At 37.6% G+C, this 25,761-nt stretch overlaps 1 protein-coding gene across 5 annotated transcripts in view; it reads right to left on the bottom strand.

The window, feature by feature from the left end:
* Window positions 1-931: 931 nt before the first annotated feature.
* The window catches only part of aasdh (aminoadipate-semialdehyde dehydrogenase), a 49,499-nt gene continuing 24,669 nt past the window's right edge, over window positions 932-25,761 (bottom strand). Inside the window, exons 9-15 of one of the 5 annotated variants that reach the window (XM_069924611.1) lie at window positions 21,276-21,397; window positions 12,439-13,285; window positions 11,914-12,077; window positions 10,146-10,271; window positions 9,610-9,741; window positions 3,276-3,691; window positions 932-2,544 (exon numbers count right to left, since the gene is read on the bottom strand). In XM_069924611.1, coding sequence (XP_069780712.1) covers window positions 3,278-3,691; window positions 9,610-9,741; window positions 10,146-10,271; window positions 11,914-12,077; window positions 12,439-13,285; window positions 21,276-21,397 — 1,805 coding nt within the window. In that variant the 3' untranslated portion in view covers window positions 932-2,544; window positions 3,276-3,277. Of the gene's footprint in view, window positions 3,692-9,609; window positions 9,742-10,145; window positions 10,272-11,913; window positions 12,078-12,438; window positions 13,286-21,275; window positions 21,398-25,761 lie in introns of all 5 variants that reach the window. The other 4 variants (XM_069924612.1, XM_069924613.1, XM_069924615.1 and 1 more) reach the window with 4 other exon arrangements.

Raw genomic sequence — 25,761 nt, 5'->3', positions numbered from 1 at the left:
ACTGGAGAGCTTAAAGCAATTTCTCAAATAATCCAGAAAATGCAGTTAACTGATACATGTCCTGTCCCCAGCGTTTCAGATAATCGGAAGTATACTGTATTAATCTCCTACGTCTTACCATACAAATCCAAACAACTGTGAAACATGGCAGGCAGATATTTGTTTTGCAGATAAAGGATAATACTTTTTCATTAACCTCATTGTGGTGTTTAAGTACACTTAATCTTCATTATTACCATTTTTGCAATTACATAGAGTTGGAAATGGATAGATGGAACATTTTATCTCGTTATATTGTTGAATCAATGAAATTAATGTACAGAATGTTTGGTTCATATGGAAATTATGCCAACCTCTAAAATTAGGTTTGTTAGAATAATGATATGAGATTCAAGGAATAAGGGAACAGAACTATTTCCTTAAATGCAGAGTAAATTCTTTTTGTAAGCTTATATTGCTTATTTCAAAGAGTGTTGCCTCTACATAACTACAGATTCACAATATTCCAAAGGGCCTGACAGCAATGGGCTTCTACCTCCCTTCACAGAATAATTATGAGGTAATGTAGGAAAGATAACAGTCAATTTATAGAAAAAACAGCAGGAAGATATTGGGCTACTAATGCTAAATAGAGCAGCTGGCATTCAATTGTTCCTGGCAGTGCAAGTCCAATGCCAGGACTTTATTTCGTTTCCAATAACAGACTCCATGTAGTGTGCAATGAAGGATTCCAGATGTGTGGAGATTCTCCAGAATTACATTGGGGAAGTTGCCTCTGTGGCCTCATTGTGCATGACTCCCTGTGGGTCAAATCAAGTTTATTCAATCCACGAACTTTATATTCAGTTTCAGGTTGTGGAATGAATGTACATTTTTATTTACACTTTGAATCTGCGCACTACTCGAAAGAAGACACACCCACGTAGTGTAGTTAGGTTAAGCTCGGTTTTATTAGGGCTCACACTATTTTGGGGTCGCTGGTCGTTAAGCAGCACTTGCTGTTCACCTGCTGTTTCGCTTGTCGGAGCCAGTCCTGCTGCGTGGGCTGCTGGCCTTTGGCTGCACTCACCGCAAACAAGAAACACTAATGGTTTGTATCAAAGATTTAACTATAATTATTTGATATATTGTGCAAACAAGAATTTGGTTACAGGTCATCTTCAGATTATAAATGCCCACAAATGAGTTCCCAGAATAATAAATACAAAAGTCCGATGCATACATTCACTCTTATGAAAGGCAGAACTCATTCCCCCCCCCGTCTATTTTTAATAGATGTTCTTTATCATCAATCTTGTGCTATGGAATTCAATACTGTGGAAGTATGGTTACCATCTTGAGCGATTTTTGTGCATTTTCCCTCCTTACAGATAAATTCAACTTCTGGATATCTCCAAGAATAGAACCTGTTTCTTGGGGAATGACCTGTCATGCACATTGTCTTGCATCCTCCCTGAGCACAAAACCTAGCCGCTAATGCGTTACAAACTTTTCACATAATACTATATTCCACAAATTAAAAAGTTACAATTTAATGACAGTACTGGGTTTTAGTTGCAGGAACAGATTTAGTAGTACACCCTCATACAAAGACTGCAGCGGTTCAAGGCTGGCACCACCTACTTAAAATTGATTAGGGATGAGTAAAATATGTTGGCCTTGGCAATGTAAACCACCGTCTCCAAATTAATTAGAAAGAGAAGTCACACTCATGAAAGAAGGAATAGTCAACTGTTCTAACACCTAAAGGCATTCACAGAGCAATGTTCAAGTATTTATCTGATTCCCCCAAGACAGCTTCTCAATGTAAAACATCCAATTCCTTTCTACCCATCGATGCTCCAGCAATTTGGTTTTTTTTTGCTTCAAGTATTTATTTATTAGTGAGACCTGAATTCTATCCAAACGCAAGCGAAAGTGCACCTGATAGTGTAAGGTAAAACATCATGAGATGTGAATGTGTAAGGAGTTACCCTGGGCAGGGCTGTAACAAGATGTGAATGCATCCTTGTACTTACAAGATAAGAGAGACATTGATGGATTGAGAGGCAGGAAGCTAGCAGGGAAAGGATAGCAACAGTTTTAGTCATTGGACAAGTAATGATATGATGATGTTCTAAGCACGTATCCAAGGGTATAAAAAATCACCATTTTGCTGATAACGGCAGAATGCATTCTCCGACTAACATTGTTAGTTGCAAGTGTTACAATCCGGTAATAAAGAACAAAGAACCCTGATTTCGACTCAGTCTGGTGTTTGTCTCACTCATTCATGAACAAAGCAGACCTAACAATAGGCTGCGTGCAACTCTTTACAAAAGAAAAAATATTTTTTTCGATAAAACTTTGATAACAGGTCCTGCATTTATAGCTGCTGTCTTGTTACACTCCAGGAGACAGAGATAAGCCTTGAAGATGCAGTTTATGTCAAGGCCATTCAATTACATTATAGTAGGGATTTCTCAGTCTTTGATCCAATGTCAGTAAGAGGGTGGTGATGCATGTCCAAATCCATATCCCTCCAAGCTGTTTCTATCCATGTACCTGTCCAAATATTTTTTGAAAGTTGTTATGGTACTCACTTCTCCTGACAGCTCATTCCATATTCCTACCACTCAGTATGCAAAAAAACCTGATCCTCAGATCCCTTTTAAATCTTTCCCTGCTCATCTTAAACCTATACCCTTTAAATTTTAGTTTCACCTACAATGCAAAAATGTTTGCAACCATCCACTTTAACTATGGCCCTATGATTTTATAAACCTGTAAGGTTAAGACCTCCTTCGGTCTGGACCCAGTCTTCCAGATACAGATCCACATCTGAAAAAATTGTTGATTCTCAAAGCTGAAAAGAATACAGAGTGGCCATAGCTGTAGTTCAACACTATTACAGCACCAGTGACCAGGGTTCGAATCCGACACTATAAGAAGTTTCGATGTTCTCCTAGTGTCTGCGTGGGTTTCCTCCAGCTACTCCCCTTCCCTCCTACCCTTCAAAAATGTACAGAATTTATGTTAATTAGTGTACTTGGATGGCATGGATACGTAGGCCAGAATGGACTTACTGTGCTGTATCTCTAAAATTAAAAAGTTTAAGTCCAATTAATCTTAGAGCACCAAACTTTTTAAGTAAATTTGTATACAACTGATATCCTTTTTCATGCAACTTGGGTTATACGTTAATAGCCCATTCAAATATGGCCATTCCCTGTATTTAAATTATGATAAATATTTCTAATTCCTGGGTGCAATGAATCATTTAGGAAAGTACTCACTTTCACCCAAAGGAATCTTTTTTTTGTTCTGCTGTAGACATCTCCAAACAATAAACAAAGTTGTTCCTACAACCGACAATTAGTGTATTTCTCCATAAGACTGGTGAAGAGAAGACTTCACCTGGAAGGGAATATGAAGTAATCAATTCTCCTGTTGCAGCAGCAAGAATCCATAAGCTTCCATCTGTAGAAATCACAGCAATCAATGTTCTATCATTGAAATCACAGCTGGAATAAACAAATGGAACTGCATATACTTGCTTGCTTGTTTTAAACTTCCATGCTAAATTTCCATCTTCATGCAAACAGTACACAAAAGAGTCATAAGACCCAAATATTATTTTCCGGTTTGTTGCAGAAAAGTTGCAGATGCATGGTGAAGAAAAGATAGGGCCTCCTGTTTCGAACTGCCAAAGCTTTGAAAGGAAAATATCTTTGTTAAGAGATCATATTTTCTTGATATAATAGTTTAAATCCTTGCAAACTCGCACTCAATTCTGATTCTCAGGTGCAACAAATATTGTTTTTCAGTTAAATGCGATACAAGCACGAGAAGAATTGCATTGTGAGGACTTTTGAGAGATACACACGGAGGGGGTAGATTAGTTTTATGTTTTCTTTTTTTTTAAACCCAAATAATTTGGTAAATAGGTTTAATTATGTAATTGCTTTGTTTCTCATATGAATAGGCAACTGGTTAATGATGTTATATTATTCTTTCTGATTTTCTTTACATGTACATGAGATGACTGGTTATACATCTCATTGAATTTTGTATGCAAGTTCATATATTAAACTCAATTTTAAAATATTTTAAAAAGAGAGATGCACATTGGCCAGAGAGAATTTTACCACTTTTCTTCAATAGACCCTCCATATCTACAAAGAATGGAGGGATCTCTCTTCTGGGAGTGTAACAGGTCCTCATTAATGCACTGAAGAGTTCATTTAGATTATTGGCTCAAGCCTTGGCGGTGGTTCCTGCACCCACTACCATCTGATCCAGACTAGTATGCCAACCCAGTGAATTCTCCCACTGACTTCATGAATGTACCCATTAACTATTTCTAATAATGTCAATCAACATACTCTAGAATTATCATACAAATTAAACCCCGGAACTTTAAGGAGTAACTTTAATGTATTTCAGACATTTTAAAATATGATTAAATTTTGTTGGACTTCCGGTTGGCTGCACATGGGGTAACAGCAGCAATCTAATGCTCCTGCTTACTTTACAGTTCTTCCATCTATTCAGTTCTCTATTTTACAACTAAAGTGCTCCATATTACTTGCCTTTCTTTTTTCTACTTATACTCACATTGAAATGGCTACAAGAAGCAAATTTGGGAAGTGTCAACAAATCTGACTATGGAGACTATTAATGAGGGACTGAATCAGTACAGATAGATGATAACCAATGATCTTAAGGAAGTCTTGGGTCAGATTAACACTAAACTTGACCAAGTCCAAAAACTAACTAAAGTACACGGTGAACGTTTGACAGCAGTTGAGAAGGAACTGAGCAACTTAAATGAATGGATCGATGAAGTGGAAAATACATGCTCTGGATTAAGTGGTAGCAATTTTAAACTAACGGCGAACGTCGTGGATCTGGAAGGTAGGACCAGATGACAGAATCTGTGAATCCTGGGTTAGCTGAATTTACAGAAAGTGGACACTTACAAAATTATTTTCGGAGTTGTTTTATAAAGTCTTTGGGAAGGAGCATCTTTCATCTCCCCCAGATTGATAGAGCTCATCACCCTTTATTACCTAAGCCGGTTCCAAGGCAAAGACGCCGTTTGGTTATTCTTCGGCTACATCATTATCAAATAAAGGAGTTTTTGATTCGTGAAGCTCATTGAAGAAGGGCACTTGAATATCGTAGTCAGTATATCAGAATTGTAGATTACTGTCCAAAAGTCATGTAGGAGTGCAATGAATATAGAGAAGTTATGTCGGAGCTTATATAAACGTGGTTTAAAGCCTACCTTGCTATATCCTACACATCTCCACATTATACTTTCTAATCGTCAGAAGAAGTTGTTCCGTTCTGCTGTAGAAGCTTGGAGCTACCTAGAAATTCTTACCACTTACATCGTGCCCAGCAAAAACGTCTACTTGAGGATTGAAGTTGATTGACTATTATTAATTTTCAGGTTTTCCAACATTTTTGGTTAAGTATTGGATGGTTCTTTTTGCCTGGGCATTTTTTTCTCTTTTATTTGTTATTTTTTCCTGGGATAATAAACCTACTGGTGTTGTATTTATGCAAGTAATTTTCCCTTCTCCTTTTATTAAGTCATTGAATTATTACAAAAAGAATACTGAGAAATAAATATTCATATTCAGTAATTAATTTTCAGTAATATTGGCTCAAATTTGCTTTAGTATTTTTTTTCTATTAAATTTATTGAATTATTTAATAGAGAAAAAAACACGAGAAATTTTAAAGTAACCATTGTTTTGATGGTGGTCATAATAAAATTAATCATAGTTTCGAAGAGCTGTTTATATTTACATTTGTAGCAATGGAGCTAATGTCAACAGATTCAGCAAGGAGAATTAATGGGTGTGAAATGGTTTGTTTTGGTAAACTTGCTATGAAATCTCTAACAGCTGTCTGATTTTGGGAAAGGAGGGGTGGGGGAAGAGGTTGTGGGATTTTCTTTTCTTCGAGGTTGTTTTGACTTTAGGAATATGTTTAAACTTCGACTGTATAATGAATTTTGACAACATATCACCAAATTCATATTTTTACTTCAAGGCTGTCACCTGGTGGCTAAATATTAGATGTACTAATCAATCTAAATTAATTATGGAAAATTATGGATAATTCTATAAACTTTCTTAGTTGGAACATAAAAGGTATGAACCATACCTTTTACAGTTAAGAGTATTCTCACATATTAAACAGTTTAAAGCTATTATTGTCTTTTTAAAAGAAATGCATATTCGTAGTTGTGATAATTCCCACCTTATGACAAAGTGGAGGGGGCACGATTTTCATTCCTCCTTCAAGGTTAAAGCTACGGGGATTTCGATTCATATTAACAAAAATATTCCTTTTATCTATCACAAAGTCATATCAGATATAAATAGTCGATATATCATTGTTTCAGGGAAACTGAATAATAAAATGGTAGTTTTTGCTAATACTTATGTCCCTAATGCAGATGATGTGGGTTATTTTTTTAATGTTTTCTTTATTCTTTACTTGATTTGAATTTATACTCTCTACTATTTGGTGGGGATTTTAATTGTTGGTCATTTGTCTTTTAAACCTACCATAATGAGTAAATCTGTCTGCCTTATTAATTCATTAATTTTTATCAGATTGTGGGATTTCTGATGTTTGTCATTTTCTTTATCCAAATAGTAGAGTACTCTTTCTTTTCACATGTTCATAGAACTTATTTGCAAATTGATTATTTTTTTTAATTGAGAATCAAATTATCTCACTCATTCCTGTAGTTATTAAACTATAGTAATATCAGATCATGTCCCTGTTATATTATCTATGACTTTTCCTGGCTTTCCTCAAATAAAAAGACATTGGCATTTCAATTTGACTTAATATCAGATAATGACTTTGTAAAATTTATGGAGGACAAGATAACCTTTTTCTTTGACAATTTGTAAGAAGCTTCTCGTCTGATTGTTTTGGATGCTGAAAGCTTTTCTGAGGGGGCAAATTATTTTTTGTACTGAATGTAAAAAAGACCAATCAAGAAAGATTAAAATTTATCTCCATGGTGATAAATCAGACAAGCTTTTAGCTAACCAGTTGAGAGGTTTTGCAGCCAAGCAGCAAATTAGAAAGATCTGAAAGGACGATAGTAATATTACTATAGACAATTCTGAGATAAATGTCATATTCAGGAAATTTTTCTCCTGACTTTACACCTCTGAATTCACAAATGATAGTAATTCAATGGAAAATTTCCTGGATTATCTAAATATTCCCATGCTTTCATAGGATGAACAAATGAGACTAGATGAGCCTATATCGTTGCTGCTATTTCTTCACTGCATTCAGGAGGAGCTCTGGGACCGGATGGGTTTCCTGAGGAATTTTAAAATTATTTTTCTCAACTATTTGCATCTCAATTAAGTTTGGTGTTATTGGATTTGTTTAGGCATTTAATGAAGCACATATATCTCTTATTGCAAAGAAAGATAAAGAACCAATTGAGTGCTCCTCTTACAGGCCAATTTTTGTAAAAATTTTGGCTGAAGTTGTGGCCTGTATATTGGAGAATATCTTACCATCTCTGAAGACCAGACTGATTTTATTAAAAACCATTTTAATAAAGTTTGGTTATTGGATACTTTGTATTTACCTTTGAGTGTGGTTCCCGAATATATTCTCTCCCTTGATGTCGAGAAAACAGTCAATTGAGTTGAATGGAAATATTCATTCAAAATTTTAGAAAAAAAATCAATTTTGGATCAGGTTTTATTTCATGGATTACATTATTGTATTCATGCCCTATGGCTTCAATTCTCATTAATTTTTAACAATCACAACTTTTCAATCTTCAGTGGGGAACCCGTCAAGAGTGCCCTCTAAATCTATTATTATTTGATTTGGTCTTAGAGCCATCAGCAATTGCATTTCAAGGGTGTGGTGGCATTTCAGGGATTTGTAGAAAGAGAATTAAACAGATGATCTTCTGCTCTACTTATCAAACCCTGACACTTCTTTACTGTCCATGCTGTCAATACTTTCCCAATTCAGTAAATTTTCAGGATATAGATTAAATCTGCATAAAAGTGAACTTTTCGCTTTGAATACATCTGCATCAGTGTATGCCAATTTCCGTTTTAAGATTGTGGAAAACCAATTTAAATATCTCAGCATTAAAGTTACAAAGAATCATCAGTACCTTTTTGAAGATAATTCTTACATTATTAAAGCACATGAAACAGTCTCTAACACAACAGTCGCCCCTCTCTTTATCCCTGGTCAGTCATATTAATTATATTAAAATGAATATTTTATCTAAACTTTTATACCATTTTCAGTCTATACCAATCTTCATTCCCAGATCATTTTTTGATTTACTTGATTTGATTATATCGTCTTATATGTGGAAGGGCAAATGCCCTCATCTAAACAAAGTTCATCTTCATAAACCTAAAATGCATGGAGGCATGGCTCTACCTAATTTCAGATTTTACTAGTGGGTGGTCAACATACATAACTCTATGTTCTAGTGACATTTTTATAATCAAGTTGACGTCCAGATGAGTAGCAATGCACTTGAATTCTGGTAAAAACCTTTCGTTTCCAGCATTTCTTGGATCCTCAATTAGGTATTGAATGTTTCAAAGATCTTTTTATTGACAACAGTTTTGTGTCATTTGAACAGATTTCTGGAAAGTTCAATTCACCAAATACTAATTTTTTCCAGATATCTGCAAATCAGACATTTTTTTAAATCTCAGATATCTAATTATTTAAGGGCACTTGATGTGAACATTGTTAATGTGTTATTTAGGCTACAACATTCTCGTACATGTTTAATATCTATTATTTATGATAAACTGATGGGTTTGAGACATGCCCCTCAAGTTAAAATTAAAAATCCCTGGGAACAGGATTCAAACCTCACATTAACGGACGTAGCCTGGGATCTAATTCTTAAGCTGGTTACATCCTTATGTGCCTGTCATTGGTGTTTTACAATTTCTGGAAATTTCTGGAGGGAGGTATTTCAAACTCTAGCTTTAATTCTTAATGTAAATTTAGAGCCTAATGCTTTGGTTGCTCTTTTTGGTACAACTGGAGAGGATGATACTCTTTTACCTCCAATTAAATGTTGTGCTGTTTTTTGCATCTCTCTTGGCTAGACGATATTGTTTAGATAGAAGGATGTTGCCCCGCCTACTCATGCTTAATGACTGAGGGACATTATGTCCTGTTTAAATTTAGAAAAGATACTTTACTCAATTAATAATTCAAGTATAAGGTTTCAAATGATGTGGGGACCATTCCTGAGATACTTTCATAACCTCTGGACATAATATTATTTTTGAATTTTAATAGTTGCTGTTTGATTTCATGAACGAATTTTAGATTTTCCTTGGGTTAGGGGATAGGGTTTAGAATGCTCAATGTGGGAAATATTTTCTTTTTGATGCAATTTTGAATTATGGTCGTCTTATATGTGTTTTATAGTTTGAGTTATCCAATTTCTCATTAATATTATGCATTCCATAAATATTTCTATATACATGCTTATTTGTGAAAATCAATAAAAATATATATTTTTTGTCAGTTATCAAGTTAAAATACTTATCTTTAAAATGTCAACTCAGACCGTACCTGATCACCATTATGGCGAAAGCAAAGCAGGTTCCCATCCACACAACCTACATACACACACTGAGAAGTACACTGCGGTGAAGAAAATAAGGGTTTGCCACAGGAAAGTTTCCAAATTGGGGTTCCAGTCTCCTGTTATTATGCATTTAAAAAAAAATCATAGTCTTAACACAGCTTATTCTCTTTCCATTTTCATTAATCGTTGCAGAAAAATAATCAAATTAATTTCCACTTTCACCACTTAAATAAATGAAACTCCTTCTTATCTTATCAGATTTGTCCAAAAAAATTTAATGGAATTTTGATGTACCCGACTAAAATTGAATATTTAACGTTTGTGAGCAATATAAACATTACAATTCAAATAATAATTTAGCTTGTCAATTGTGAATGGCAAAGTCTTTAAACTATCCTAGTTACAATACACGTGATATACAATGTACTTATCTAATTGCAAGTTGTACATTTTCACAATTAAACTGAAAATGGTGCAGTATAAATTGCAGGATAGTGTAGTGTGTATATCATAGACTTACTGGATTGACAGTTACCAATGATCCCCCAAGAGTTGCCACATAAAGCAGCCTTGGGAATTCGTTTAAACAGGGAGTTGAGAACACTGCACCTCCTCTACAGTGCAATTTCCAGATACATGTTTTATCCTAGACACAGTGAAAGAAAAAAAATATAAAATTTTGAACATAATATTTTGAAATAATAAACTTTGAGCATTTGATAACAAACAAGGGACTGCTTATATCCTGTCACCAAGAACTTATTTCAAAAATTATGATAAAAATATCCTCTGAAATATTATCTTCAATATATGTACTTCAAAGCTGAATTTTGATGAATGTAATCTAATCCTGAAATCACTAGATTGATAATTTTGCATAATAATCCCTACTATGAGCACAGGTAATTGAGGTATCACAAAATCTGGCAAACGTTTTCCTTAGTGTGGTAAGGTTAGCACCACGCTATTATAGCCTTGGTTCTAATCTGGCGCTGTCTGTCGTGAGTTTGTACGTTATCCCTGTGCCTGCATGGGTTTCCTCCTGATGCTCCTGTTTCCTCCCACCCTCCAAAATGTACGCGAGTTTAGGCTAATTGGGCGGCATTGGCTTGTAGGCTGGAAGGGCCTGTTACCATGCTGCATGTCTAAATTAAATTTCAAATGAATCTTGAATATATAGTCACCTCTATCATGCCAATTTTCATGCCAATGTTTATGCTACGGTGTCTGTGCTGCTAAAACATTTAGCTATTTTGTTCCTTTAGAACTTTGACATTCAATCAGTCTTTTCCAATCTACCAAACTTTCAGCTCATTCAAAAACCTGCTGCCACATCAGAATTGATCCAAAGTCTAATTTCTCTGCTCCAGGTCTGACCAAGCCTCAAATTTAAAATTCTTATTCTTGTGTCCAAGCCTTCCAAGGGTTTTGGGGCCTAATTAGCTCTATAGGAGATAATAATCATTGTTTCACACAATGAAATCCAATACTTCCATGTAAAACACACGATTCACAAAATGCTGGAGAAACTCAGCTGGTCAAATAGTGTCCTTCATGTAGCAAAGGTGAAAATACAGAACTGACGCTTCCAGCTTAAGCTTTTCATCAAGGTCTGGAAGAATGTTGTCAGGCATCCAAACAAAAGGGTGAGGGGTGGAAACAAAGCCAGGTGACAGGTGGAGAAGGGAGGGACAGCAGCGATCGGGGGGGGGAGGGATGGCTGGGTGAATAGAGAGGGAAGAGACATGAAAAAACTGGAAAGGGGGAGGAGAAAAAAGGGAAGAAAGTTAGCAGAAATCAGGGAAGTCGATGTTATTGCTATCTGGCTGGAGAGTGTCCAGACCAAAAACTGAGGTGTTGTTCCTCCAATCTGTGGGTGGTCTGGGTGGAACAGTACATAAGACTAGGGACAGACATGTGAGCTTGGGAGTGTGACTCAGAATTGAAATGGTCTCTCTTACTATAGCGGAGGGAGTGAAGGTGCTCAGTGAAGCAATCTCCAAATTTGCGAATGGTCTCTCCAATATAAATGCCTTCATATTAAAAACCTTATTCCACTCCAGCTACACTCTGTTCATCCCCTTCCAACAGGGAGAAAATTCACGTGTGAGATCACACCCCAGCAGATTTAAAGATAGTTTCACCAGTTTATCTCTCTTTTATTCTGCACTTTTCTATATATATGTGTTGTTCTCTGCCTGCTTGCAAAACCTTGATCACTGCATTTTTAATATATGTGACAATAAACTTGAACTTGTACTAAATTGATGAGCTGCTTTGATTCTTACAAGAATATCCAAAGCATAGACATGCTGGTCATGTGATCCAACAAAGACCAATCCTAGGTCAGGATCCACAACAGGAGAACTTTTCACTGAATTCTGTGTGCAAAAAGTCCAGTATGTTTCCCCATCAATGCTTCTCAGGACATGTATGGAACCATCATAACAACCTAGAAAAATAAACAATAAAATTACTGCTTGTTTTAGTATGTCAAAATATACCTAGCATTCTGGGTTTCTTAATAGAGGTATTGCTACACAAATGTCATTTTTATTGTTCCTTTAGGTGTATAAAAATATTCCCTCCTATTTATTGGTCGTGAAAAATACAAACAGTTCTAATTGGAATCATTGAATTAGCTTGTGATATGTTCTACACCTTCAAAATTAGTTTTCGTACAGTGTTTAAATATATTTGAGAATTTAAGTTTGCCAACAGGATCATTCATCTTACATTCTGTATCGTAAAGTCATATAATTCTTGTTTCAATGATCAAAGTATGGCCTAAACAGTAAATATCTGGTTCATACCCACAACAATAAAGTTTCCACATCTGGACAGACAAGCTGATGACTCAATTCGATCTCCAAGAATCCGCTCCCATTTTATTTCTCCAGAAAGAGCATCAATTGCTTGCATCCTGTGAGAGTGAGATCCAATGTACACGGTGACATCTGAACCATTATTCCCTGATATTACCAAGAGAGGAGATGCATCCACACATTTTGCAGTATCAGATTTCCATCTAATTTTGAATGATACTGTTCTGCAATAAGCTGCCGGATCATCCAGAATGAATTTTTCTTTGCTGTGCGAGAAATTTACTATATGGTTTTCAAACATTTCCAGACATTCATTCTGAACTGACATTTTCTCTTCATTTATCGATGCATAGACATTCATTTTTTCAGGCGTTTTAGAACAATTAAGTTCCTTCTTTTCTTTTTCATTTGAATTAGCTGCTTGTACACCAAGTCTGTCTGCAGAGTTTAAATTTATGTGAAGCTTTGTGATCCTACTTCCTCTACTTATAGTAGTAATACAACAATTAATGGCAGTTAATTTCCACTGGCTAATTTGTTCTGAATAAAAGTTTGCACTTTTATACTTCATGATTTTTGGCTTTGTTCTTCTGTTCATTTTATCATCAAATTTTTCCTTGTTCTCAACTTCAAAAGGCATTTTATTGCTAATATAATTGTAAATGTCTAGAAATGAGCTGTTTAAAATGACTTCAGTGAGTCCGAGTATTTTTTGTCCGACAAGTGTCTCAATTTCTTCTACAAGCCTCAAAGCTTTTAATGAATCCCCTCCACTGTACAGGAACATGCAATCATCAGGGGGATCTGTCATATCTTCTGGAAGATCGAGAACAACCTGCAAACACAAAACTGCATAAGGAAACAGAATGGACCACGTGCTACATCTGTAATTCCATTAGTTATACCAAAAGGCAGATAATTCATCTATTAGAACATACAACAGTACAGCACAAGAACAGGCACCTCAGCTCCAATGTCTGCACAAAACATGATATTCAAATTATACTAAAATTCTGCTGATTGCAAATTCTACTAATTGCATGTGATCCCACTATTCCCTGCACGTTCATGCACCTATCACTTTTTAAAGAGCCGATAATGTTTTTAAACTAAAACCCCGCAACCATGGGTCTGTGCCCATGATTTGCGGAGCCTGCGCTCGGCAGCAGCCATTAGGGGTTGCAGACTCTGGGGAGCAGTGGGCCAGTGCAGGGCAGTAGAAATGGGGAGAACACCATCCACTGAGAAAAAGCAGAGGAGACTCCCCTACAGGACGGTGACCACTGGAGTAGGCTCAGCAGCTGAGAAGCATACATGCTAGCTGACAAAACTCACATCTCATAAACAAGACATAAATTGAAGTTTAACACACTGAACAATATTTTCTGGATTAATAATTATAAATATGTATTTTATTTAATGGGACTTTTTCTATGTTGAATATTATGAAGAAATTAACTCAAAACTGCTGAATTTGTTTTGTTTTCAGTTTAGGTGGGTACATTTTTCAACAAAATAATACTGATGCATGATGGTGCATAGAAGACACTCGATGTCACTGTGCTAAATAGAGGTCAAATCTCTTAATTTACTTGTAATTCTTTATTTGCTGGGGGGAAAAAATATTCTGAAAGAGTGAAAATTGTGGTCATCCATGGAACTCTAGCTTGAACTTCCCTACCCTTCCCTTTCACGAGAATATAGAGTATGGCTAAAAATTCACATTAAATGCAATAAATTGTTCAATTACAGTTTTATTCACAAGGTTCTTATTCCAAATTGACCTAAGCTGGTTCTGTTCACATCCCATTCAGCTTGGTCCTTTTCCAATTAACTATTTTTCTTTGCAATCATTCTACTTTCATTCTAAAGTTATGATACTATGACCACTAATTACCTGATGCTCACCAGCTGATAACTGTCACATATGATTGGACTAATTTCACCAAAAGCACAGAACACCTTGGAGTGAAAACTGGGAAATAAGTGAGGCCAAGTGGAGCAAATATCAATGAGAGAAAAAGTGGATCTTGGGCTTTATTACTAGGAACAAACAGCACAAGAGCAAGGTGCTGTTTAATCTTAACAGGTAACTTTCTGTTCTAATGTCCCTACAACATTCAATTTAACAGTCCATGTAAGCACCTTGAAACTTAACATAGCAGTCAACAGAAATTATCAGCGCCTAACTCACCCTCCTTGGATCACCAACTGATGACACAGGCTGGGGAACCTATATTTAACGCACACAAAACCTCCAACCACTCGCTGTCAGGGCCGAGCCAAGCGTGCATGCATCACCATGCTCCGTGGCGCATGTGTACTGGTGCACACACCAGCCCCCGCTGAAACTACTGACGCCAGGGCCACGCCAACCATGCATGTGCCATCATGCTCCTCTGGCGCCATAAATGGTGCCAGCCTTCGCGCATGTGCCAACAGAATAGGCCTACTTACAGATCCCAGGACACTGCCGACACAACAGGTAAAAAACAAAGGCTTCAGCTCTAACATCGGCCCCTAATTATTACACTAAGATGTAATGTCTCTAATTCTTCTTTGGCTTGGCTTCGCGGACGAAGATTTATGGAGGGGGTAAAAGTCCACGTCAGCTGCAGGCTCGTTTGTGGCTGACAAGTCCGATGCGGGACAAGCAGACACAGTTGCAGCGGCTGCAGGGGAAAATTGGTTGGTTGGGGTTGGGTGTTGGGTTTTTCCTCCTTTGCCTTTTGTCAGTGAGGTGGGCTCTGCGGTCTTCTTCAAAGGAGGTTGCTGCCCGCCAAACTGTGAGGCGCCAAGATGCACGGTTTGAGGCGATATCAGCCCACTGGCGGTGGTCAATGTGGCAGGCACCAAGAGATTTCTTTAGGCAGTCCTTGTACCTTTTCTTTGGTGCACCTCTGTCACGGTGGCCAGTGGAGAGCTCGCCATATAACACGATCTTGGGAAGGCGATGGTCCTCCATTCTGGAGACGTGACCCATCCAGCGCAGCTGGATCTTCAGCAGCGTGGACTCGATGCTGTCGACCTCTGCCATCTCGAGTACTTCGACGTTAGGGATGAAAGCGCTCCAATGGATGTTGAGGATGGAGCGGAGACAACGCTGGTGGAAGCGTTCTAGGAGCCGTAGGTGATGCCGGTAGAGGACCCATGATTCGGAGCCGAACAGGAGTGTGGGTATGACAACGGCTCTGTATACGCTTATCTTTGTGAGATTTTTCAGTTGGTTGTTTTTCCAGACTCTTTTGTGTAGTCTTCCAAAGGCGCTATTTGCCTTGGCGAGTCTGTTGTTTATCTCATTGTCGATCCTTGCATCTGATGAAATGGTGCAGCCGAGATAGGTAAACTGGTTGACCGTTTTGAGTTTTGTGTGCCCGATGGAGATGTGGGGGGGCTGGTAGTCATGGTGGGGAGCTGGCTGATGGAGGACCTCAGTTTTCTTCAGGCTGACTTCCAGGCCAAACATTTTGGCAGTTTCCGCAAAGCAGGACGTCAAGCGCTGAAGAGCTGGCTCTGTATGGGCAACTAAAGCGGCATCATCTGCAAAGAGTAGTTCACGGACAAGTTTCTCTTGTGTCTTGGTGTGAGCTTGCAGGCGCCTCAGATTGAAGAGACTGCCATCCGTGCGGTACCGGATGTAAACAGCGTCTTCATTGTCTCTAATAATAATCACATAATTATACAATCAATTATATAATAATTAACTACATGACATTCAAAATGTTACACAAATCTTCTTTCTTCATCTTTACCACTGTTCTGCAGTCTGTGTAGTGGGCAAAGTACAAAATACAAAAATCCACCAAAATAAAGTCAATTTGTACTTATTGTAGTTCCTTCATCTGTTGTGGAATTCTTAAATTACATTCATCAATCAGTAAACCCTAGATCTTCCTCAGACAATATAGACAGTTTTCTTTTTGAGCTTACCACAAGGTACATCTTCATTATGCCATGTTTCTTCCTTTTTCTAGCATTCTGCTTCTCATAGTAAGAACTTGAACTTTTAAAACCAGATTTTGAAGATTTATCTGATCCTCTTGATTTTAATCAACTGGTCTCTTTAAACCTTCCCTACAACAGGTTTGCTCTTCCTTTGCTTTCTTTTCCAGTTGGTCTGGGATAAGGTAAGATTCAAATGACATTAGTTCTTTAAACTCATCAACACCCACAGAATCCTTCTGTAAAGAAGTAGACTGGTTCCACTTAAGGCTCCTACAAATTTCTTTAACTAGAACTGCAGCCTTTTCAACCACTCTGGCTTCTGTCTTTTCCTGCAATCCCAGATCTGATTTTGCAACTTCCAATTCAGTCTGATTTTCTGACAGTTTATTTTGAAGCCTTTTATTAGACTCTCCCTGAATTCAACTCTTTCGATAAGAAAGTAATTCTCTCAATATCTTCCGAGAAGTTACAAACATGATCTGGAGTTAAAAGCTGGCGTGATACATTGGTAACTCTGGTCAGCCCTGCTGTAGCAAACTTGAAGTGTCTGAATTTCTTCATCTTGCTTCTTACATTGCTAAAATGTAATAATTCCCTCTCTTTCTGCATTGTTATTAGCTGGGTCTTCATGATACATTCTTAATTGTTTTCTGTAGTCAACTGTCTTGTGTTATCAACCAATGACTTCTCTTTCAAAAGATGAATCTCCTCTTTCAACCGTTTGCATCGATAAAATGAAATCTTTCCTCAACTGTATTCATTTCCTCAGCAGTTATTCTTGTCTTCTGTTCTCTGGCTTTGGAAGTTCTATCTACAATTAAATCTTTCTGATTATTGTTTTCATGATTATCCAATATTTCCAAGACCCCTTTCAAAATTTTGTTTTCTGAAGGCATTTGGACCAAATTGTCAGTCATATGATCCTTTATTCCATCAGCGTAATTTTCTGCGTTCTCCAGTTTTGAAACATGTTGCAAGATTTCTTCATTGACCTTGTCAGCTGTGACCTCTGGGCTACAGAAGCTACTTTCCGTTTAGTTCTCAGTCATTTGTTTTAGCCCTGCCTCAGATTCAATTACACAGGAATAATCCAGCAGTATTTGCAACATCTTCTAATACTTCATTTCAGAATCAGAATTTTATTGTCATTAACAAGTCATGCAATTCGATGTTTTGCGGAGGCATCATAATGCAAATGTTCAAATTAAAGCCATCTTACGACATTACTATTTTTTAAAAAATGCACGAAAAGTAAGGCAGTGTCTATGCTTTATTGATTATTCTGATGGCAGTGGGGAAGAAGCTGTCCTTGCGCCGTTGAGTGCTCATCTTTAGGCTCCGGAACCTTTTTCTCAATGGTAGCAGAGTGAAGAGGGCATGGGCTGGGTGGTGGAGATCTTCGAGGATAATAGAGGTTGCTTTTTTAAGACACCGATGTCCTCAATGGAGTGAAGTTTTGTGCCTGTGATGCAGCAGGCCGAGTTAACAACCCACTGGAGTTTATTCTTGGCCTAAGAGTTGGCGCCTCCATACCAGGCAACCAGCCAGAATTCTATCCACAGTATACCTATAGAAGTTTACAAGAGTCTTCGGTGACATACCAAGTCTCCTCAGACACCTCACAAATTATAGACACTGGTGAGCTTCTTTGTGATTGCATCAATGTGGAGGCTCCAGAACTGATCCTTGGAGATGTTGACATTCAGAAATTTGAAGCTCATCCAATGTTGATGAAAATGATTCCTTCAATATTAGTTTAAAACCCTTTAATTTGTTTTCACATTGATCTGTTTTCTTTTTTTCATAAGTGAATTTCTTATTTACAGTCTTTTGCTGTTCCCATAACTCATCATGTTTCATAACTGAATCCTGTTGACATCTCTGTTAAAAGGGGTGATTATTGGTGAACAAGACCCGGCAACTTCATGCTTGGGGAGGATTTGTCCATGCCTTGTGACTGTGGTACAAAAAGGTCCTGCATTACCATCAAATGCTCTCATTTCATGTGATGACATCTTACCATCAGACCCCTGAGATACGTCGCTTCGAACAACAGATCCTTTTAAATTTGTCAGTACCTTCACTTCACCCTTCTTAGCAACAAGTTTTAATTTCAGATCCTTTTTCTCTTTAGCTGCTCCTCCTATCCCATTTGCTGTTTTATTTGGTCCATTCATTGCCTCCTTAGCTACTCCTCCTGTTCAATTCACTACTTTATTTGCTGCATCCTTAGCTGCTCCTCTAAGGTGCATCTTTTTCAGTTTGAACAGCAGCCAACTTGGCCTTAGCTTTGATATATACATATTTATTTATATGCAGAGGTACACTTGGAGGGAGTGGGCAGAACCAGTGTTAACAGCTCCCATCTTGTGACAGTTAAACATAACAGCCTCCTATCTACTGGCAACTAGCCACTAAAGCCATGAGGCATAGTGACTCAGCAGCATTCGTAGGCCTACTGAGAAGCCCTGGCCTACTCAACGTAGTTATGTCATGAGGTCATTACCACATCAGGTGTCATGACGCCAGGTCACATGTTGTGTGTCTATAATAAGCCTGATAACACTGTAATAAACATTTTTCGCTGGCTGACACTCAGATGTGGTCTTGTTATTTCAACATGATGGCGCAGAAGAACAAACATCATCTGCCACACATATAACATGAGGCACTTGAAGAACGGGAAGTCCTGGAGCCCACTTTGGAACTTCTTTTGCTTATCCTGCTTCCTGGTTCAAGAAATGCAGGTGTACATACTGTTGCATTCCTGTTTTTGGCATTAATTTGTACAGGCACTATTGAGAGTTTGCCGTTACCGGCCACAGTAAGACCACTCGTCTGAACCGAGGCTATAACACTGTTTTGTGCTGGATTTACTTCTGGTACGTCAGTTGTTGCCGGAAGTCTGACTCCTTTACAAATTCAAATCATTCGTTTTCTTCCCTTTCATCCTCTTCGTTGACATTTTGTGATACATTTTTAGCCTTTTTCGTACCACTGACTCAAGAATTAGCTGATGTCATCTGCAGAGCTTTCGCGGAGTCTTTACTCTCATCAACCGAAGCTGCCTATTCTTCTTCAATTGCCAGCTTCAGTCTAGCGAAGAGAGCACCCTTGTCACCTGTTGTATCTAGCCTCCAACACTTTAGTTCTGCTCCGAGATCCGCAACCCTCATATCTTCAATACTTTGCTACTCTACACCTACGCCTGCGGTAGCTGCAGCCATTTTACTCATCTTGTTCCACCGTCCGTTGAGGTGGAGCACCAAGCATGCACAACACAATCCAATTCAACAGTCCCTATTGGATTAGCGGCAGAAAATCCAAACAGTGTTCAAAACTTGCCATAAATACACAGAAGGAGTCCACAGACGTAAGCCTACCGCTTTTGATGGTTCTAATGTGTTGCTGTTATTCAAGCGAGTTTTCACTGCAACATCTGTCTACAATATCACTGATTTTAAAGAAATGGCTTTACCAACGTGACAACAAAATCCTCTTCTTATAGATTAGAAGTTTCAAACTCTTTTTCTGTCCACTACTCAGGGCAATGAATGTGGATTACAAACTGCAGAGCAACTTTACATTTCTAAAATGGCCACCATATTGCTTTAAATACAATTCAATTTCACTTTACAGCAATCCAAATGTTCCAGTAAAAGAATAGTTTCATGTTGACTAAATTTATTTTGACTAATATAGCGACTTCATTCCAATAAAAATAGTAATTTGAAGGCTAAGTTAGGTGTTTGTCTGTGACGCATTTCTTGAATAATCGGTAACAAAGCCTAAACAGTTGTTATTAATAAACACAAAAGTGCTAATATTTGTAGTAAATACCAATTAATTTTAACAAGTAACTTTCCGTTCTAACATTCCAATAACGTTTGATTTAATGGTTCATGTAAAGTAACTTAACTTAGCCTATCGGTTGACAGAAATTATTGCCGCCTAAATCACCCTCCTCAGATCGCCAACTGATGATCTGGGCTGGGGAATACTTATTGTGCGCAAAACTGCCTACACGTGCTCCTTTGGTGGACATGCTGGCCCCAGCTTCAACTGCTCTCTGCCGGAGCCAAGCTGAGAGCGCAAGCGTCACCACGTTCCATGGTGTATGTTTACTGGTGCACACGCTGGCCCAGGCTGAAACTGCTGCCGCCAGGGCCAAGCACCACCATGCTCCTCGGGCACCATAAATGGTGCCAGTTTTAACGTATGCGCAAACGGAAACAGGCCTTCTGGGACACCACCAAAGCCCACAGCCACATAGTAAGAAACGAGCCTAAGGGTCTGGAATGCACTTGCAGAAAAACAGTGGAGACAGAATCATCTGAGGGGTTGAAAATGCAGCTGTATAAGCAAAGAAAAAGATAAGCTTGCCATATTATGGAGAGAGGATGACAGACTATAACTAACTGGGATTGTTCTTACAATCAGCCTAGACCCAATGACCAAATGGCTGTTCTGTAACTATTCTATGAATTTCATTTTCAAATATTGTACACTCTACACTATATTCAAGAATTAAGCAATGTTACACAAAATAGTATTAAAGTATTTTTTTGCACGAGGATTACTGAGTTTATTATCTATCTTACGTATTTATTGTCTCTTTTAATTCAATTAGTTTACTATTATAGCTTCTCTTTATAAGTATCTGCTCAACTGCAGCAAGTAAGAATTTTGCACATATGTATATTGTACCATGTTGGATTCAATGAGACGAGTAACACATCAACCATGACAGTTAAATGCGATCTTCCTGTTTCTTTGAGAATGAATGATTTAAAAATTTGATTGAGGTCCACTATCTTTTCTCTAGTGTATGAATATAAATGAAAAGTGATCTAATGATTGTAACTTTTTAAAAAGCTTACTTTCCAAAGCCGATGAATACCTTCCCAAATTTCTTTTCTCCCCAGCCTGCAGACAGAGTTCAAGTTTTTAGCCTTTTTCATTTCTTGATACGTCTGAATCAAAGAAGTTTGATCTATTTTTCCTATTTTTAACAGATAATGAAAAAAGTATTAAATGAATATCAGTTTGAGTGAAATAATATCAGCTGTTAATTTACAAGACTGCTATCCAGAGGTCTACATAAACAATTCGAAGCTCCAAGTATAATTAATTCACTGACCATTCAAATATAATTGATTAGATGTTTGATTGAATGGAATGCAGTTTGTTTGGCAAAAGAAAGTGCTAAATAATGAAATGAAAGGCTTGAATTTAGAAAAGCATGCAGTGAGAGGAAAATAAACTGGGCTGTTCTGGGGCAACCAAGAGACTGAACCACGTCTGATAGAAATAAATGACTGATTATCAAAATAGAAGCCAACAACAAGGATCAAGAATGATTGGTTGCTAAATTACAATTTTGGGTAAATAAAGGTCAAATACAAGTGCTGGGAAGACCAATAAAAGTCTAGAACCAAATATTAAACTAGAAATTGTCATGAGATCTCTCAGGAGAGTTTTTTTTCTAAAAGAGCTCAGCAGGAAATTATGTGGAGTCTTTAAAGTGGATTGTACCTTGCGTAGATTCAGCTGACATCAAAATTCTGTAAATTGAATGGTAGGCAATATTTCTAAATTAAATGCAATCCCATCACCAAAATCTCATAATACTTAAAAAGAAATGTTGATCAAAAGCTTTCTCATTATTAGTCTGAGCATAGGTGAGAAACAAACTTTGAGCAGCTTTTTCTTCTAACAATAACTGGACATTTTGGATATATGCAATTGAGACAAAAATGAAGTTCAAAATCATATTTGCAAGTGTACAAAGTAGTTGGTAAAAGAATAAACAAAAAATGAACTAATAACTTGACTTCCATGAAATAGGAAATAGCAGAATACATTCACAATCTACGAGTTCTTCTGAAACAAACATCTGAAAGGAGCATATATTCAAGCGAAAGAATGAAATGAATGAATCAGAAACCTAGCTCACTCATATTGACGCTATAAGTTGCGAGTGCAAATGAATAAAGAAATCTACAAAATATTTAGATTTTCTGAAGCAACATGGCAACGATAAAGATATACAAAGCCATAATAAGTGTGCATTTTAGATAACTTGTATGTGAACGCCAGCATATCACTGCTCTTGAAAGGGAAGAGGTGATATTTTAAAAAGATAAAGATACAGAGAGAGCGAGCAAGGCAAAAAAAAAAGTTTTTGAGGTTGAAGCAAATTTATGGCCAAATAAAAAAAGTAAATAGATATAAATGTTAGAAATTTGAAATAGATCATTGTGATGGGTTATATTATATATAAATGTCTTTAAAAGAGATGCATTGTGAGAGATTTAGTGTAGGTCACCACAAAAAAAGACAGTAACACTTCACAAAAGTCATCTCATTTAAAATGTAAGAGCTATGCATAAGGAGAGACATAATGTCCACAGTGACTTTACAGAAACATTGAAGAATGTCTATGGAGACTTTACAAGTAGGTGTTAATTGGACTGATGCTGTGGAGTAAATGGATTATTGCTTTGAAAGCAACAGATGCAGAAACTGATTCTGGTGTCGGCAGAAACTGATTCTGGTGTCGGCAGAAACTGATTCTGGTGTCGGCAGAAACTGATTCTGGTGTCGGCAGGAACTGATTCTGGTGTCGGCAGAAACTGATTCTGGTGTCGGCAGAAACTGATTCTGGTGTCGGCAGAAACTGATTCTGGTGTCGGCAGAAACTGATTCTGGTGTCGGCAGAAACTGATTCTGGTGTCGGCAATTTGTCTGCTTGTTTGAAACCCCATTTTGAAGACAGATTATGAGTTCTGAGTTCAGCCTGTTGAAAAACCCTTATAGTTCTTACAAGAGGAAGTGGCTGGCTAGAGTGTTTCTCCTGAAATAAGGGAAACAAGAGGAACTCGGTGGTGGCCTGGAAGAAGAGGTTATCATTCGGAAAACGCCCGTTGGGGAAAGTTTCTTCGGCAAGACACTAGTGGGAAATGAGTTTGTGTGTGTCCAACAAGCAACAAATATCTCTCTGAAACCAACGAGAATCTTCCTGAGTGGTAACCATTTACCTTTTCACTAGACCCTGGCGAAAATACATAAATATTAAATTCTGTGCAGAGTATAAGAATTGCCTAATACTGGTGAACTTGGAAGAGTGAGAAGTGAGATTGGTCTGTGAATCAAAGAACTTTCCTGAACATATACACATTACATATGTGTGTGCTTAGAATTAGTAGGAGGTTAAGCTAATAGCAATAAGTTAAAGTTTGATCCTGTTTTTATTGTGACAGAATATAGATATGTTTTTGGGAGATAAACTGGGACAGGTTTGTTAGTGTAGGCCACATACAAACACTTTAAAACATATTATTTAAAATACTGGAGCTCTGCTAATGTTAGACATATCGGGGCCTCAGAGCCTTTGCAAAAACTCTGGAGAGTGCCCAAGAGAATTCACTAATGGATTGTTGATTACAAAAAGACAACAGATGAAAGAGATTGTTGGAGCCTCCGACAGTCTGGAGGAGAACTTGCTATTCTTGGAGGTTCATGTGGTTTTGCAAGTAGAGAAAGTTAAACAGGCTTTCTCTGTGTGTGTGTGTGAGAGAGCGAGACACACACACAGATCTGTTCTACTATGTTATACTCAGCAGCAGCAACTGGGACTGGAACAGGACAAGCTGGCAAGCTTTTGGAAAACTCCATTTTGAAAGATGGGTTGTGAGTGCTTAGTTCAGCCTGGTCAAAGCCCCTGTGGTTCATGCAAGAGGAGAGGACTGGCTGTCTAATGTTTCACTTGAAATAAGAGAAACAAAAAGGCACTCTGTGGTGACTTGAAAGAAAGAGGTTAACATCTGGAGAACCCTGGGGTGGGGGGGGGGGGGGGCAAGTTTCGTCAGCAAGACACTGAAGTGGCTGATGGAAGTAAATCAGTTGTGGGTGTCCTGGAACAACAAATCTCTCTCTGAAAACTGACAAGAACCTTCTGAATGGTAACCATTTACCTTTCAAGCACCAAAGCCTGGTGAACTTTATAAATGTTGAATTCTGTGCACAGTATAAGAATTGCATGCAACCAGTGAACTTGGAGGAATGAGAAGTGAGATTGGACTGTGAACCAAAGAACTGTTCTGAACTTGCACACACATTACAGACACATGCACATAGAATTAGAAGGAGGTTAAGTTAGGTTTGTTAAGTCAATAGTGATAAGTTAAAGTGTGATTCTGTTTTCATGTTTAAAGATAATTAAAAGCAACTTTTGTTTAAGTAACCATTTGTCTTGATGAATATCTATTGCTGCTGGGTTTTGGGGTCCTCTGGGCCCATAACATAATGCTCGATATACTTCGATCACAAGCATCTGTAAAGAGAGAAACAAAACTAACATTTCAAGTTGATGAACTTTCATTAGAATTAGGAAAAGTAGAAAATATGCTTTAAGTTGAGTAGATGGGATATGAGGAGAGGACAGAATATTTCTTGTATCATATCATATCTTGAGATACATCTGCCCAAGATCTTGTGATCCATCATGCCAACATCATTATAACTAACACATTTACAATTTACCTAGTCCATAGCTCCACTTTATTCTTTCCCAAATTCAGTGCTTCAACAAAATAATTTTCTATTTGCTTTCAGATGACAAAGAGTGCAAACATCAAGTTTTAAATGTTCTTCCAGATCTTTCTCCCTGTTCACTTTCACCTGACTCATCTTTCCCTCAATCATACTGGTTGAATTTTGCTCTCACTACCCCTTCTGATCTTCTCTTTGATCGCAAACGAGCAGTCCTCAGCTGAAGCCTTATTATCATAAGGAATTCTGAGGCCAACAGGACAATGAGTTATTTCTCCATTGCTTCCAACCCCTGCACTCATTTCTTTAGATAGGATTCTTTACCCCGTTCCTGATCCACTCAGATGCTTCCCTCTGGACATTCATCCTCTCTAGATCCATTCATCACTAAGTGCCAACATGACAATGACTGATTTATTTTTCACTGCACTATTCCCTTAATGAACTACCACGTTCTGCTCACTAAGCACCTACCCTAATTGACATCAAAAGTGGCCACAAGGGTAATGCTGCTCCATGTTGAACTAACCTCTCCATCAGAGACCAAGTGCCAGCATTCTGATATCTCTTCTAACTTTTCTTTCCACCTTAGCCATTGCACCCCACCTCCCAGTTATTTAACTAATTTCCCCCTCAAAATTTTCTCCCCACTACCTCCAGATTTGTCTTCATGCCATTCATGCTTCTACATCCATCTCAAGATCCACTTAGTACCTGTTTCAACCTGTACCTGTTTTACAGAACTTTTTTTCCAAACATGACTTTTTTTTCTCCCAATATAAATTGTTAAATTAAACCATTCAACAATTCTAT

This window comes from Narcine bancroftii, chromosome 3 (genome assembly GCF_036971445.1).
Source record: "Narcine bancroftii isolate sNarBan1 chromosome 3, sNarBan1.hap1, whole genome shotgun sequence".
NCBI classification, from domain to species: Eukaryota; Metazoa; Chordata; class Chondrichthyes; order Torpediniformes; family Narcinidae; genus Narcine; species Narcine bancroftii.
Note: the sequence above shows the minus strand (reverse complement) of the source record. Positions and strands in the feature narration are given on the sequence as shown.